Source organism: Perca flavescens, chromosome 2 (assembly GCF_004354835.1).
Source record: "Perca flavescens isolate YP-PL-M2 chromosome 2, PFLA_1.0, whole genome shotgun sequence".
Lineage (NCBI taxonomy): Eukaryota > Metazoa > Chordata > Actinopteri > Perciformes > Percidae > Perca > Perca flavescens.
In genome coordinates, this window is record NC_041332.1 from 10,656,042 (window position 1) to 10,670,679 (window position 14,638).

Consider the following 14,638-nt stretch of genomic DNA (forward strand, 5'->3'; position numbering starts at 1 on the left):
ACTGGCTGCTGGCAGTAGCGTCATATTAACTGAACGACACTAGAGTGGTAACCTTTGGCAAGAAGGTAAATAGGTATATTTCCGAAATTGTTGAGCTATTCTTGTACCAGGAAGTTACACCAACAAGATATCAGAATTGTGAGGTTTGACCTTTTCTTTGTTATGTTCTGAAAGTGCCATCAACTGACCAGTAACACAACAACTTTGAGAATGTTGTCGGTTATGATGTGACAGTATTAGCAATGCCAACATCAACGAACATTTCTTAGCATTTCCAATCACAGCTCCACTTAAAATTAATAATGGTTTTAATCATGTTTTAATAAAAGCATTAGGAAATTCAGTCTTAAAAGCTTAACTTAAACAAGGAGATTATTTCTGACCCCCGAGAAACCCCATAACAGGACTCAAATCTGCCACATTGTCCATCGGTAAGCCGTGTCCTTGAACAGGACTTGAAGCCTTGCATGTTCACTCAGTTTAAGGGTTGCTCTGGATGAAAGCATCAGCTAAATGTAAGTGGAAAATACAACAGCACATTACCTCCATGGTGGCAGCGATGGGCTCTTCCTTTTATCACCACAAAAACAAAGCAATCACAAAGCGTCAAGCAGCAAAAGCATTAACACATTCAGTAATAAGTGAATGTGGGCCAGAGGTAAGGCTGCCTTATGAGTGGCATCACACATTACCACATAGTTTTGATTTTACTCCAGCTCTGCCAAGGTCACTGTGCTTGTCGGTCACTAAAAATAGTTTGAATCTCTTGCTCTTTAGAAATGAAAAAGGCAAGAGATGTAATGGGAAACATAAAGTTATCACATATACAGACAAACTGGTTTATCAAGGACATGTCCACTATAGCCATTTAATTTCCCCTGTACTTTAATTTACACTAAATCATGTGTGTGTGTGTGTGTGTGTGTGTGTGTGTGTGTGTGTGTGTGTGTGTGTGTGTGTGTGTGTGTTCACTTGTGTCTTTACAGGAGTGTTTTTGAGTGTTCAGTGTATGTTGCTTACCTCACTGTTTTGCTTCTCCTGTTTCTAATGCTTTCATCCCACAAACATCAATATAATCTTACACTTTTTTGCATAAAGCATACAGTACCAACATAACAGCCTGAGAGGTAATTATAGTGATGTGCATTCATGTCAGCATGCAATCAACAAAACCCCCCATTAACACCTGAAAAAAACCCATTTGCACCAACATGTTTCAAAGGATCCCAGCTGTATTTTATGATAGATAATTCACTGTTTCAGCTTCTCCAAAATAACTGTTGTTTCTGACACTAAAATAAGTTGGACTTTGAGCAAAACCGACAGTGAAATGTCTCAACCAAAAATGTATAAAAATATGTAAATTAGCTGTCAACTCCAGTCCATCACAGTATCAACATGCATATTTACCTTCTGGATTTGTCAATTTTTCAATAATGCTAACTCCTAGAAGAAAAATACACACCTGAATACTCAATGCAATAACAGTGTTTACACATATAAGTATCAACTGCCTCTGGTGCGATAAGCAACTTTTAAAGATGCATAACTTCCACAGTGCCTGGGAGAGGTTGTTAAAAAGGAATATGAGGGGAATAACTTTGCGTTAAAGATGAGGAAAAACTGTCCTGCCAGCAAAGGCAATATTATATCTGAATTTCCTAAGACAAGTATGAATGAAATGCAGACACATCAATAAAATGTGAATGCAGGTTGTGCTTTTTAATACACGCAATTAAACGTACAATATGTAACTTTCTGCTGCTAGGTGTCTCTCAACCAAAACAATGGATTGTAAACATGGACTTTTGATGACCTTGGAAAGTTGCGTGAAATTATGAGAGTTTATTCATGTCATTCTAATAAAATAGCATAATTACATTTATTTTTATTCGATCTGTATTGGTAGCTGACCAGTTAGCTAGTGAGCCAGCAAGCTAACATTAACCAGCAACTTACCAGGTAAGGAGCCAATTTTAAGTTAAGATTTTCCCCTGTAGCACCGAATTAACAGTAATAAATAAATGTAGCAGGGGCGATTCTAGGATTACTAGACTTGCAAAAGTGTTAACCCCCCTTGCTAAATCAGTAATTTCACTGGACAACAATGCATATATGTATTTATTATTATATCAGAGGATAAAGGTGAAATATTAAGCATATGAAAAAACTACGAAAGTCCCTCTATGGACTACCAGAATCAAATTAAATGATAATGAGGTGTAAACAATAAATTAATAAAAAATAAAACTTTCCTTGACTGGGTTACAGGTGCATAGCATTGGCGACAGCGACACAGGATATTAAACCTGTTTCTTTGAACCTGTAATTGTTTGTCCTGTGTCACTAACAGACAAGTTCGCAAACTAACTTGAAGCACTAAAATTTAATTTGTTTTTATTATTATAATTTTTTAGGGGGGCTGAGATGATATTTAGGGGGGCACGAGTTTCCATTGAGAAAGAAGTGGAAAGGTATTTACCTTCAGAATCTAGAAGGACGGACCCACTTCTTCAGTTTCACCTCAGGTACACCTTTGTTGTTTTGCTACACTCTTGCCATTCCTAAAATCTGCAAAAGAGTGAGGTGATGTGTAGCTTAAGGTTTTATTTGCTCTGAGCTGCGGCTCCCAGGCTCAGACTGCGCATACCCATCTGTGTACTGCTCTGCCTCTCCAGTGTACAGCAACAACTTCCAACAAGAACAAAACTAAAGCATTAAACAGGTTATTAAATTAGTTTATTCCTAAGTGAAATGTACCCAACTGAAACAGCAGTGACATTTGTAACTGTGAATGAATAGAAAAGAAAACCCTAATGCTAAAAGACTTCTCTACGTCCCTTTGTTTCGACTCTCAGGCCTCAACATTGTAAACAGAAAGGTCAGAGGCATATGTCACATGCAGTTCCCACGGAAACTGATTGACAGGTATCTTGACGTTTCCCTGCTGATCGCGGCTCTGCCTGATCATCAGCTGGACGTCTTCGTCGTCAAGGATACGGATGAGGTCGCCCTCGTGGTCGCGGTAGTTGATGGCGATGTCGTCCACCTGGAAGACGTGCCTGAAAAGAGAGACACGGACAGGGAAATAATGACTAAGGGTGTTTTTAGATATTTTAAAGGGTAATTTGTTTTTTTTTCCAACCTGGACTCTATTTTTCTATGTTTTTGTGTCTAAGTGACTGATAGAAACAATCTTTGAAATTAGTCCAGTATTAAGCGTGAACGCTGTAACAGACAGCCACAAACCGGGCTGCAACATAACCCTATGGGGCAAATGTGTTCGTCAATTTGGTCCACTAAAAGTGCTTTATTTGTACACTGACATGCTCAAATTATTATTCCAAGTGACAACATTAAGGAAAGGATCCCTACAGAGATAGGCCTTATTAAAACCTCTTTAAGACCTTTCTGTTTAACCAGAAACAGCTCTAAGGTTGCTAGTGCTAAACTAAAAAAATGACTTAAAAAAACAATACTTTTAGCGTGTAAACTGTGATATTTCAACCAAAACTATAGTTGTGATGGTTGGAAAAGTGGAAAGACGACCCAAAACGGCTTTTCATAGTTTTATTTAGTTTTTCTCGACTTTGAATTAAGTGTATTTTACGATGCTAAAATTCCGGTTTGTTTACATGGAGTCTGGTGGGTTTAGCGAACACAATATCACCGATGTTTTTTATGTTAAAAAAAAAGGATCTCACTTTTGTGAAGGTAAATACAAGCTGCACAATTGCCCTGTTAACTTACATTGTAGCTTGTTTCGCCGCTGCCGACTGCAGCGATCTTGCTTAAAACTGGACCAATGTCAAAGATTGTTGTTCCCATCAGTCATTTAGACACAAAAACATAGGAAAATAAAGTTGAAAAAAACCTGTTAGTTACCCTTAAAGTCTAGACATCCTTTTTGACCAGTTTTCCTTTTTACTTTTATTCATTTGAGTTTAATACATCACAGCCGCCAGACTCAAGTTTAAACCAAAACAACACCAAGATTGAAGAATTCCCAAAATATCTCCAAAAAGGAAATAAAAGGAGGTCAAAGTTGTTTTGTGTGATGCTCATGCAACTTCAATAAACAACCATGATATTTTGTAATCGAACAATCATTGTGGTGTAAATACATTATAACTCCTTTTTCTTTAGCTTTTTGTTGTGCAAGATAAAACATGAGAGAGCAATTGAAATCTAGCTTTCGACATGGTGAAATATATTTACCAACAGAAATGCAAAGAAATAAAGATGAAAGACAAACAACCTCACTGTATTTCTTTAAATGCACATTTGCAAATGGTACAGCTGCAATATCAGTCGTTTATGGAAACTGCACCTAAATAACTTCGTGTGCCAACTTTTAACATACAGTATTTGTGATTCAGAAGCTTATTCAGTTCTCTATGGACGATAAAAGATAGAAGACCATAAGGGCATAAAAAGAGGTGGAGAGGTGTATTATTATTATTATAGTTTTCTTTTGAAATATTCTTATTTTATTTATAGGATTTTATTATTAAAAGCAATAAAGATATTTAACGAAGACATAACAAGAAAACCCTGCACCATTCTTTCAGTGAAGGAAATGACTGCCCCCACATGGCTTTTGTTGATATATTACAGTTTAATTAAAATGTTGCTGTGGGAATTATCATTAAGAAAACATGTGCTGGACCAAAGGAATTGGGTAATAAGTGCAGATATGAAGTTACCACCTTCTCTATATTCACTTTTCTTTGCATGGGCAGAGAGTAAGGTTTGTGTCCAGGAATGAATAAGACACAGTCACAGTTTATGAAGTTTTGAGTTAATGGAATTCCTAGAGGCACAACATGATGGAGTGTTACGTCTGATGAAGGACATGCAAAGACATATTCAAAGTCGCTTCCTGCCAACAGCGCTGAAAGGAAAAGTGTTTTTTTTTTCCTCATTGGAGGACATACATTTCTAATCTAAATCTTGTAGAGATATGTAACACATAAAGCTATCTTACTTTAGCGGTAGTATGGTCACAGTGTATACGATTACACCATATACACACTCAAATGCTAGTTTAGTGTCGGTGGTGAGGGCAGTATAGTAGCAGCATTGCTGAAGTCTCCCTCTGCTTGTATCCGCTGATACAACACTGCTAGTGTGAGTGTAATTAAATGTGTTAAAAGTGTGGATGATAACCTTGCACACTCAAAAATCACACAAGAAACAAATGTATCTTTTTTACCATCTTTTCTCATTGTCTGCCTGTTAACTCCATTTTGTTTATTGAATTGTGATTTTTTGCTGCCCCATCTCTCTTTTTTTTTACTATCACCATGTTGTGCATTTATGGGTATGTCTATTGAATTGATGTGTATATTTATGTATTGATTTGAATGTGCTTTTTTTTTCCACTGTCAAAGCACTTTGTAATCCGTTTGTTTTTAAAAAGGCGCTATACAAGTTATTATTATTATTATTATTATTATTATTATTATTATTATTATTAACGTGGTGTGACATCTTATTCACTGGTTTGATTCCATTTTAGACTAATTTATACTTGAGGCAAGGCATTATATTTCAAGTTATTTCATTATCCAATAGTTAAGCAACATTTCAGTTGCTACTCTTTCACTATTTCTTTGGTTCTTCCTCTTTCTTGTTTAACAAAATCCTCCCTCTTCTCTTTTCCTACTCACTATCTCCTCATACCTCCACCACCACCAACAACCTCTCCTCCCCCGCTCTCTTCACTTCCCCCCTCCTCCCTTTATCAGTGCTAAGGAATATTAAAACTCAAGACCAGGGTCTCATCCATCCTTCTCCAGGGCACAATAGGCCTGAACACAGAAAAACACTAATGAGCAGATAAGCGGAAGAAATGAACTGATTATGAATGGGGAGGGCTAATCATTGTAGCGCTCACCTTTCCAAATTACCAGATAATGAGAGATAGAGGGAGAGGGAGAATGAAAGAGAAAAAGACAGAGAAGAACAGATATGATCGTGTAATAAGCATACGCTTCCTGTGATGGAAGTGCTGTGGAAGGTTGGGGGGAGCAGTCGGAGGTCCTGCAGGAACTAATTTGACGAGCGATGGGCGACTGGCAATTTGCAGGTTTGCATTGCAGAACAGTTGCCCCTCAGGAACCGGGCGGGGAATTAATGGACTTTTACTCATCCTTCTTTGTTCTGAGATTAACAGAAAGAAAATTCTGAGGAAGTTAAAATGTTGAAAGTGTGGTCACACATGTCAGAAATCACGTTGGTTTATCGATATGGGAATCTGCCCTGCTACGCAAAGATGAAAGAACAAAACAGGATACTTTGGGATTTAAATCACCATCATTTCAAGTCTAATTTATTAAAATAGCCTCAATAAAACACACTGAGCACTTCACACGTGCTTTACAAAGTTGAGGTGAAAGATTACAAGTCAACAACAAGTACTTTTTCACTGATGTAATGCTAGTAGGAAAGCAGTGGCAGAACTGGGAAATGGCTTGCATAATGCGATTATGATGTGAAATCTTTTGGAGCTTTCATGCAAAAAAAATAGTGTAATTGTCGCATGCGTCGCTGCCTCTACTTTAAGCTTCCATCAAATAGTTTTATGTTCCATTATCACACGGAAGGTGCTGTAATTCACTCACAGGTGCGAGGTTGCATACAATCATTTCCCCCTACACAGCTAAACAACAGTTGGCTCTTAACACCCACAAAATTGATCCTCCTATTTCTCTCAAAACCACACAGGTGTAAATGAAAATAAAAAGATGACATAAAACACAGACTTCACACAAATCTTTGGTTTCTCCCTATGAAAAATGGCCCCAGTGACAGCGAGTTACAGAAAGGTCTATAGAACGTGGTATTCACCCACCTCATACGAGACAGTAGGTCCTTGTACGTCGGCTGGATAGTGAGGTCCTCCTGTACACACACATCTCTGGAAGAAGGAATACAACATTTAGACCGGCCTGAAGCATTCACTCCTGAAGGTGGAACCAGATATTGTAGCCGATCCCTGACACCCCGGACACAAACTGAACGCCTCCCCTCTGGCAGGATGCTGCGGACCAAAAACCTTACTAACACTCCCCCCATTCATAGTCTCTACACTTGCACTAACTTTCATCCTGGACTTTACATCTGCCCATTGCATATACTATATATTCTTTGCAAACCCATCCAGCCTTTTTTCTTATGCAACAGTTACTTTGTGTATGTGTATATATATTTTTTTCTTCTTCCTCTTCTGTATTTCTTGTTTATTTCGTTTTAATGTATAATATGTTGGTTTATGTATGCACCTTTCACCAAGGCAAATTCCACATAAGTGTACTTATTGTGGCAATAAAACATCCAATCAGGGCAACAAAAAGGTGACATGCGATGAGCAGCAGATGGAGATGAGCTATGATGGCGTGGCATCAATGTGTCTGGGAATGAGTGTTGCTGTTCATGCCACCAACATTTGAAAATATGACTCCAACAGAAAGTTTCACATCAGTAGATGTCTTGGTTGTTTTCAAACATGCCTCAACGGCGCTTCTCTTTACTGAGTAAGGGTTAGGCCCGGGGTAGTGTCCCCGACGCGAAGGGTGCGTGAGCCAAAAACGACGCCATCGCGAGTTTTTTGCGTAAAGTGCGAAGGTGCCGCAAGTTAGTCCGTCATCGTCCCGCCCACGTAAGATAAATAGCTGTGATTGGCCAGGGTCTAGTCTGGAAATCCGTCTGAACACGGGGCTCTGCCGGAGCAAATAAAACATGAGCTTGCGGATCTGTCTGGTTCCCAGGCAAAAAAAAAAAGAAGCACTCAAACTGTTACAGATTTCTGTGAGCTAGAATCTCAACTTTTAGAGGGCTTTTAGCGCACAGTAGATCACATCCAACCTGAAGTCTGGGGTGCTGCGCGTGCTCTAGCTACCCTTCACTTAATTTCCCCCACAAACTGTGCTTTTAGTACTTATGACATCCACACAGTGGAAAGTTTTGACGACTTTGAAAGTCCTGAAGTGTGAACTACAGTAGGCATAAACAGACCTGGTGTTGACTCCAGAGGGGGTGAGCATGAAGCAGCGCAGACAGCTGTAGGTGGGGCCTCCACCCTCACCTTCGGAGTCACTCTCTGGGAGGGGCTTAATGATCTTCACAAAGGATAGTGGGAAAATACCGGTTTGATTGTTCACTGTGCCCTGAGTAGAAGACAGAAGGGCAGAAGACAGCAGAGAAAGGATGAGAAGAGATGGATAAAGAGGTGATGAGAAATGCAAATGAGTAGGGACCCGGAGGATGGAGTGATAAGGGATCGATGATGAGATGAGTTGAAGATCTAAAAGGAGAGAAACACAATAAAGCAGCAGGGACGTGCATCTAGAGAGAAGTTTCCCAGAATAATTAGCTTGTTCATAATATGCTGCTGATGTTCGAGCACTCAAAACCATGCAGCCTTTTTACAACACCCCTGGCGTCTGAGTGTGTCTGCATAAACACACACACACACACACACACACACACACACACACACACACACACACACACACACACACACACACACACACACACCATTAGGCAGTTTTATGAAAAAAAAAAAAAAATTATCCCTGTGATCAGGCAACAGTAAACAATATTAAATAATAAGAATTAAGAATCTTCACTGAAATGTAGATAGACGTAGACATGGCATAGTTTCTCATTTTTACAGTTATCAGTCAGGTTGTAGGTTGGTTGATCTTTTTAATAAGGTCTTAGTTTAAAATGATACCGTCAAGTCTTGTTTTTTTTGCCCCTTCTTGCCCTGCCCCTGAGCTTTACAGAAGATGCTAATGAAATACAAAATATAATATTTTTTTATTTTCTCTGGGAGCCCTGAAAAGGTCCAGGTTTCTCTCCACTGGTGTGTTTGAAACATTCGCCTTGATGCACCACGTTGGATTCTTCACATTTTCCACCCACAGCCGTTTTGTCCACTGACTAAACCGAAAGGCACGCAGTCACCTTAAAAGTTCTTAGCGGTGCGTGAACCTTAACCACGCCAAAAAAACAAAACTCTTACTAGTAGCATGGATGCAAAGTTGCCAACAAGAGAAGAACAAGATAGTGTTTTCGCAGTCTTATATAAGGATTAATACATTATCAGTGTTTTCAGTTACAATTTTTGGATCTCTTTTAGAAAGCCAGAGGCAAGATAAGTGCACCGTCCTCCTCCTCCTTCCATGTTGATTCTCTTTCTTTCTCTCTTGCTCTCTCTCTCTCTCTGCTTCCACCTCCTCCATCTCTCTCCCTCTCCCACTCACCCACTCCCTGGCTTCTCTCTCACACTCTATCTCAACACATCCTTACACATCTCTACCAAACACGTCTCCTGACCTTTCTTTAACTATTTGCTGGCACCAGTGTTCCAGTGTTGCATTTTCATGTTAAGCAGCCAATTAAAATGCCCCACATCCCATTTTTGGACGGTGTGCAGTATGTAATCAGGACATTTTGTTCATTGAGTAATTGTTCCTCTGAAGGAAACTGGAGCATGGCGCCTCCAGTCACATCTGTGGAGATACTTTGTGGTCAGTGTACTCAGCTGCTGCCATGTGGTGAGGACATGAGTTCTAAGGTTTCTTTTTTTGAAGTTATATTATATTCTGTAATTAACTTGTTCACTGCTGCAACTTGTGTAGGGACTCTTTTGTTTAATTGCTTCCAACATTTTCCAAGGTGTCACAGATGTGCTCTGATCATAAAATGAAGCCAAATGGAAATGTACACTCTATGGCCAAAACGTTATGGACACCCAAACAAATTATGTGGATACCTCACTGCCAGAGCCATATGAGATTTTTTTTTAAATATGTCATTTCAAAACCACTGGCATCTTCTCTATTCATCTGCTGCTCGGCCTCCACTCTTCTGGAAAGGCTTTGTACAATAATTGGGGACCTGGCTGCAGGGATTTGCTCACATTTAAGTCTGATTTATGGTTCTGCGGAGGCTCCACACAGAGCTTTTGCCGTAGCCTACGTGAGTGGCCTGATGTTTAAACATGTGCGTTGGTGTGTGCGTCAATCTCTTTAAGAGAATAGCGGGGCCGGCGTGTGTGTGTGTGTGTGTGTGTGTGCGTGGGGAGTGTGTGGTAGAGCGAGTGAGAGAGTGAGGAGGATTAGATTCGGAGAGAGTAGCGACTCTAGAGGCATAGTGGAAGAAACAAAGTGTCTCCCCTGTGCTTTCTGACCACGGTGGGATATATGTAACAGGAAAAGTTAACCCTCTCCTTGATTCCATGTTGTTTATGGAGAAGGAGAACCAGGAAATGAGTTGGGGGGGAAATGCAACGAGAGCATTAGTGAGGTTGGGCACTGATATTGAATGATCAGGACTGGCTCACAAGTGATGTTCCAGGTTTTCCCCATAGGAGCTGGATTGGGGCTACATTTACATTGCTACGTTTTGTTGTTTTTTTAAACAGGTTTTTTTTTAGCTCCAGTAGAAGAACTAATCTCTGTTTAATCTAAATCGCCCAAACCGCATAGCTCATCAGCATTCTCTTATACTGGGCACGCGCGAGCCGTGGTAAACAGGAGGCAGCATGTATACTCCGCCCGTTGCTGGTAGTTGCCATGGTAACGCTAGTAGCTTAGTCTCAGCGAACGAGACGTGGTGACCGATAAGACCCAATCGGGTGTTGCCAAAAGGTCTCTGTTTGCGGCCGTTGAGACTTCAACACAACCCCCGCAGATTCCAAACCAAAACGGGGTCAGAAATATTTTCAAATTCCTCCGGTTTAGGGGCTCTGAAACGCCAGAGAAGTGTTAACGCGAGGTGCAAATGTAGCTTGTATACGATGTAGATATTCGTTTTTAAAACCAAAACGTAGCAATGTAAATGTAGCCTGGGTGGAGGTCAGGTCTCTGCGTAGACCAGTCACCTTCTTCCACACCACCCTGGGACGATCATGCCTGTATAATACCCTAACCTTTCTATTTGTACTACAGTGGGTGTTGGACATGCTCACACATATGGCCACGTGGACACAAAAACTGTAAATTTGACTTTTGGCCATTTTCTTAAAAAGCTGGAGAGGAGGTGCTAGTGCATCCACTTACTCAGGTAGCAACATCTTCCACTGTTCTCTTTTCATTTGACTTTCCATTTAGCCTCTATTCATTTATCCCCTCACTTTTCATATTTCTGTTTAGTTCCAGCTCTGTCTCTCTCATTTCATTCTTCATCTTTCCCGTTTATCTTTCCTGCTCTTTCCCATTATCTCCCTCTCTCTTTTGTACAATCTTACCTCTCTCCCCCCTTTCCCTCTATTTTTCTAGCTCCTTCCTTCCCTCCCTCCTTTCCTTTCCTATCATTTCTTCAACTCTTGCCCTTGCCTGGTCTCTTCTTCCACCACTCTTCTCTTTCCTCTACTTCCCCATCACCATTAAGATGCTTCCTTCTCTCCTCCTCTTTTCATTTGTTCTCTCTTCTTGGCTTATGTCTCCCTCCACCCTCCACCTCTTCTACTGTATATCTTTCCCATCACTCTCACCAGTCTTTTAATGCCTTCCATTCTCCCACTCTTTCCCTCCCTCTCTCCTTCTCTACTTTTCTCTCTCCATCCTTCACTCTCTCCCTCTCTTTCTCTCCCCCCTCCCTCTCCAACGCTCTCGCTCTTTCTCTCTCTGTTCTTACCTCCAGCCAGTCTGCGTTGACTCGTTGCAGCAGGAAGATCACCTCTCCCTTCTTCAGCTTCAACTCCGCCTTGCCGTTGCCGCGAAAGTCAAATATCGCCTGGGACACACGCAGCAGATACACACACACACACACACACACAGACAAAAAAACACACATACACACACACAAAGAAGAAACCACACACACACACATCAGTGAGAGGCGAGAGGAACAAGAGAGGAGAGAGACGGACACATTCAACACAAAGAGAAGAGACGGTGAGAGCTGACAGGTAAAACACTTTTTGCTGAGGGATAATATTGTGTGATTATTTGTGTATAAGTGAGAGAAAGAGAGACAGCAGACAGACAGAAGAGGGATAAGAGATGCTTCTTTTTTAGGTTTTTTCAGTTTGAAAAAGTTACGATTTCTTTGATGAGAGAGAATTGACGCACAAAAGGAGTGAAGTTTGGAGTGAGTGTTCGCGCGTGTGTTATTGAGAGAGAGAGAGAGAGAGAGAGAGAGAGAGAGAGAGAGAGAGAGAGAGAGAGAGAGAGAGAGAGAGAGAGAGAATGAAGGGATGCAAGAGAAAACACGGATGAATGTATCGTCTTGAAGAAGTACATTTTTGTGAGGAAGAGATAATTGATAAGAAAAAGAAGCAAACCTGTGAGATGTGTACGTGTGAGTGAGAGCGAGAGTGAAAGAAAGGAAGAAAATGATAAAGAAGCAATGCTACAGAATGATCATTTCATGTGTTCAGTTATGCAGCTGTTCAGTGCGTTTGTGTGGAACAGATTTGCATGTATTATATTTAATGGTATTGGTGAATCTATTTTAAGTGTTTGAAAGCGTGTGTAAATGCTGCAACTAATGATTATTCCCATTATCAACACATATGTATATTATTTTACGAAAGTTTGAAAAATAGTGAAAAATGCCGATCCCTGTTGCCCAGGGAGACGTCTTCAGGTGTCTTGTTTTGCTCTATCAACAGTCTAAAACCCAAATATGTCTAATTTCACAATGATATAAAATGGAGAGATGCAGCAAATCCTCACATGTGAGAAGCTGTAACCGGTTAGTACGTTTGTTTGATTAATGACTGAAGTGATTAACCAATGACTAATCAATTAAGTGACTAACAATTTCAGCACTACATTCATGTATGCAGCGCTTTCGTGAGCATATACAGAATATACTGGACTTGCTAGTAATAACATCAGTGTTTAGGGTGCCCCTGTGTGTGTGTGTGTGTGTGTGTGTGTGTGTGTGTGTGAGAGTGTGCTGTATGTCTGTGGGAGGTGAAGTAAAAAGCATGTTTGCAAAGTGGTAGCTGAGGAGATGCCACTCTACAATGCAAGGGTGTGTGTGTGTGTGTGTGTGTGTGTGTGTGTGTGTGTGTGTGTGTGTGTGTGTGTGTGTGTGTGTGTGTGTGTGTGTGATGTCGACCGTGCTGGTTAGCATCAGTGCATCTGGAATAAAAGCCTGCCAGAGTTGAATTTGCATTTAAAGTAGATCTCCGTAGTCATAACCGATGCTTTAAACCAGTTCCTGTCCTTTTGCAAAGAGACTCCTCGAACAGACAGATCATAAAGTATGACAATTACACACACACAAGTTTTTGCAAATGCACCATACACACAAAAGCAACAATAATCTCTTCATTCTAATAGCACTTGTACTGTGCACACTTTTCCACGCACACCACACACACACACACACACACACACACACACACACACACACACACACACACACACACACACACACACACACACACACACACACACACACGTTTGAATTACAACCACAGTAGGAGAGGAATCACTAGAGGACAGTCAAACTAAAAAAAGAGAGTTGAAGAATCCGGAGAGGTACAGCGAGACCAAAAAAGAACGAGGAGCGGTTAAAGCAGTGGGAGGGAGGTGAAGAAGAGGAGGAGGAAGGGGAGGATAAGAAAAGTTAAAGTTAAAGAGAGGTGCAGGGCTGCGGAGGGCTGATAGATGGCTGCAGTTTTCATGTGGTTGTTTCATAGCGAGTGACAGCTGTTCACAGCAGCCTGGGTGAGTGGGCGAGTGAGGCAGTGTAATGTCAGTAGTGTTTTACAGTCATTTAGCTCATTACATGCTTTTGAAGTTCATGTTCAACTCTTTGTACGTGTCTGTGTGAGAATGAATGACTGCATGTGCAAGTGTGAGCGTACCTGTATGTGTGTGAGTCCACAGAAAATGAGACAGGGGCAGGTGGTAGATTATAATGAAGCTGGGGAGTGAGGGAGCTGGCTGGATTAACAATCCTTTGAGATTATCCTGACCCCGAGGAGACACACACACACACACACACACACACACACACACACACACACACACACACACACACACACACACACACACACACACACACACACACACACACACACACACACACACACACACACACACACACACACACACACACACACACACACACACACACACACACACACACACACACACACACACACACACACACGAATTTGGGGCTGCTATTTTTAATGCATTATTCCAGACGCTTTTTTATTATAGTGCTGACCTGCCGCAGTAATTTATAGATGATGTGAAAATGTGTCGGAGGCGATAACGTACTATCTCCAACACCAACACCAAATATGATGTGACAACGCAATTCCCCCTCTCTCTATGCCGCCTTTCATCCCTCGCATTCATTGTTCCACCTTTTCATCCTTTTACTTTGACCTGTTGTTTTTACTTTGTCTCTATTTCAGTCCGTTTCTTTGATATCATTTGTTTTTTTTCCCCCCCATCTCTGTCTTCCTCTGTGTCTCTAACAACAGTTTAGCCAACTAATCCAAGCAGTCGCCTTGATGAGTGAAGCATAACAACTCAGTGCTGAGCACCATACAGTAGTTGACTACAGTAGTTGAGTGTACGCCATTTAAACAGATGCATAAAACATGGCAATTGTGCATCCATTTTTTTTTTAATCAAATACTAGTTTTTGGCAT

The 14,638-nt window shown here is 40.8% G+C and overlaps 2 protein-coding genes across 3 annotated transcripts in view; one reads left to right on the forward strand and one right to left on the reverse strand.

Annotated features, from left to right (window-relative positions):
• Positions 1–2,720: 2,720 nt before the first annotated feature.
• ncf4 (neutrophil cytosolic factor 4) overlaps positions 2,721–14,638 on the reverse strand; it is a 35,321-nt gene continuing 23,403 nt past the window's right edge. The window contains exons 7-10 of the mRNA XM_028595183.1: positions 11,650–11,748; positions 8,020–8,171; positions 6,857–6,922; positions 2,721–3,062 (exon numbers count right to left, since the gene is read on the reverse strand). Of these exons, the coding sequence (XP_028450984.1) occupies positions 2,855–3,062; positions 6,857–6,922; positions 8,020–8,171; positions 11,650–11,748 (525 nt within the window). The 3' untranslated portion in view covers positions 2,721–2,854. The remainder of the gene's footprint in view (positions 3,063–6,856; positions 6,923–8,019; positions 8,172–11,649; positions 11,749–14,638) is intronic.
• pvalb7 (parvalbumin 7) overlaps positions 11,852–14,638 on the forward strand; it is a 38,675-nt gene continuing 35,888 nt past the window's right edge. Inside the window, exon 1 of one of the 2 annotated variants that reach the window (XM_028595223.1) lies at positions 11,852–11,909. The gene's annotated coding sequence lies outside the window, so the exon portion shown is untranslated. Of the gene's footprint in view, positions 11,924–14,638 lie in introns of both variants that reach the window. The other variant, XM_028595213.1, reaches the window with a different exon arrangement.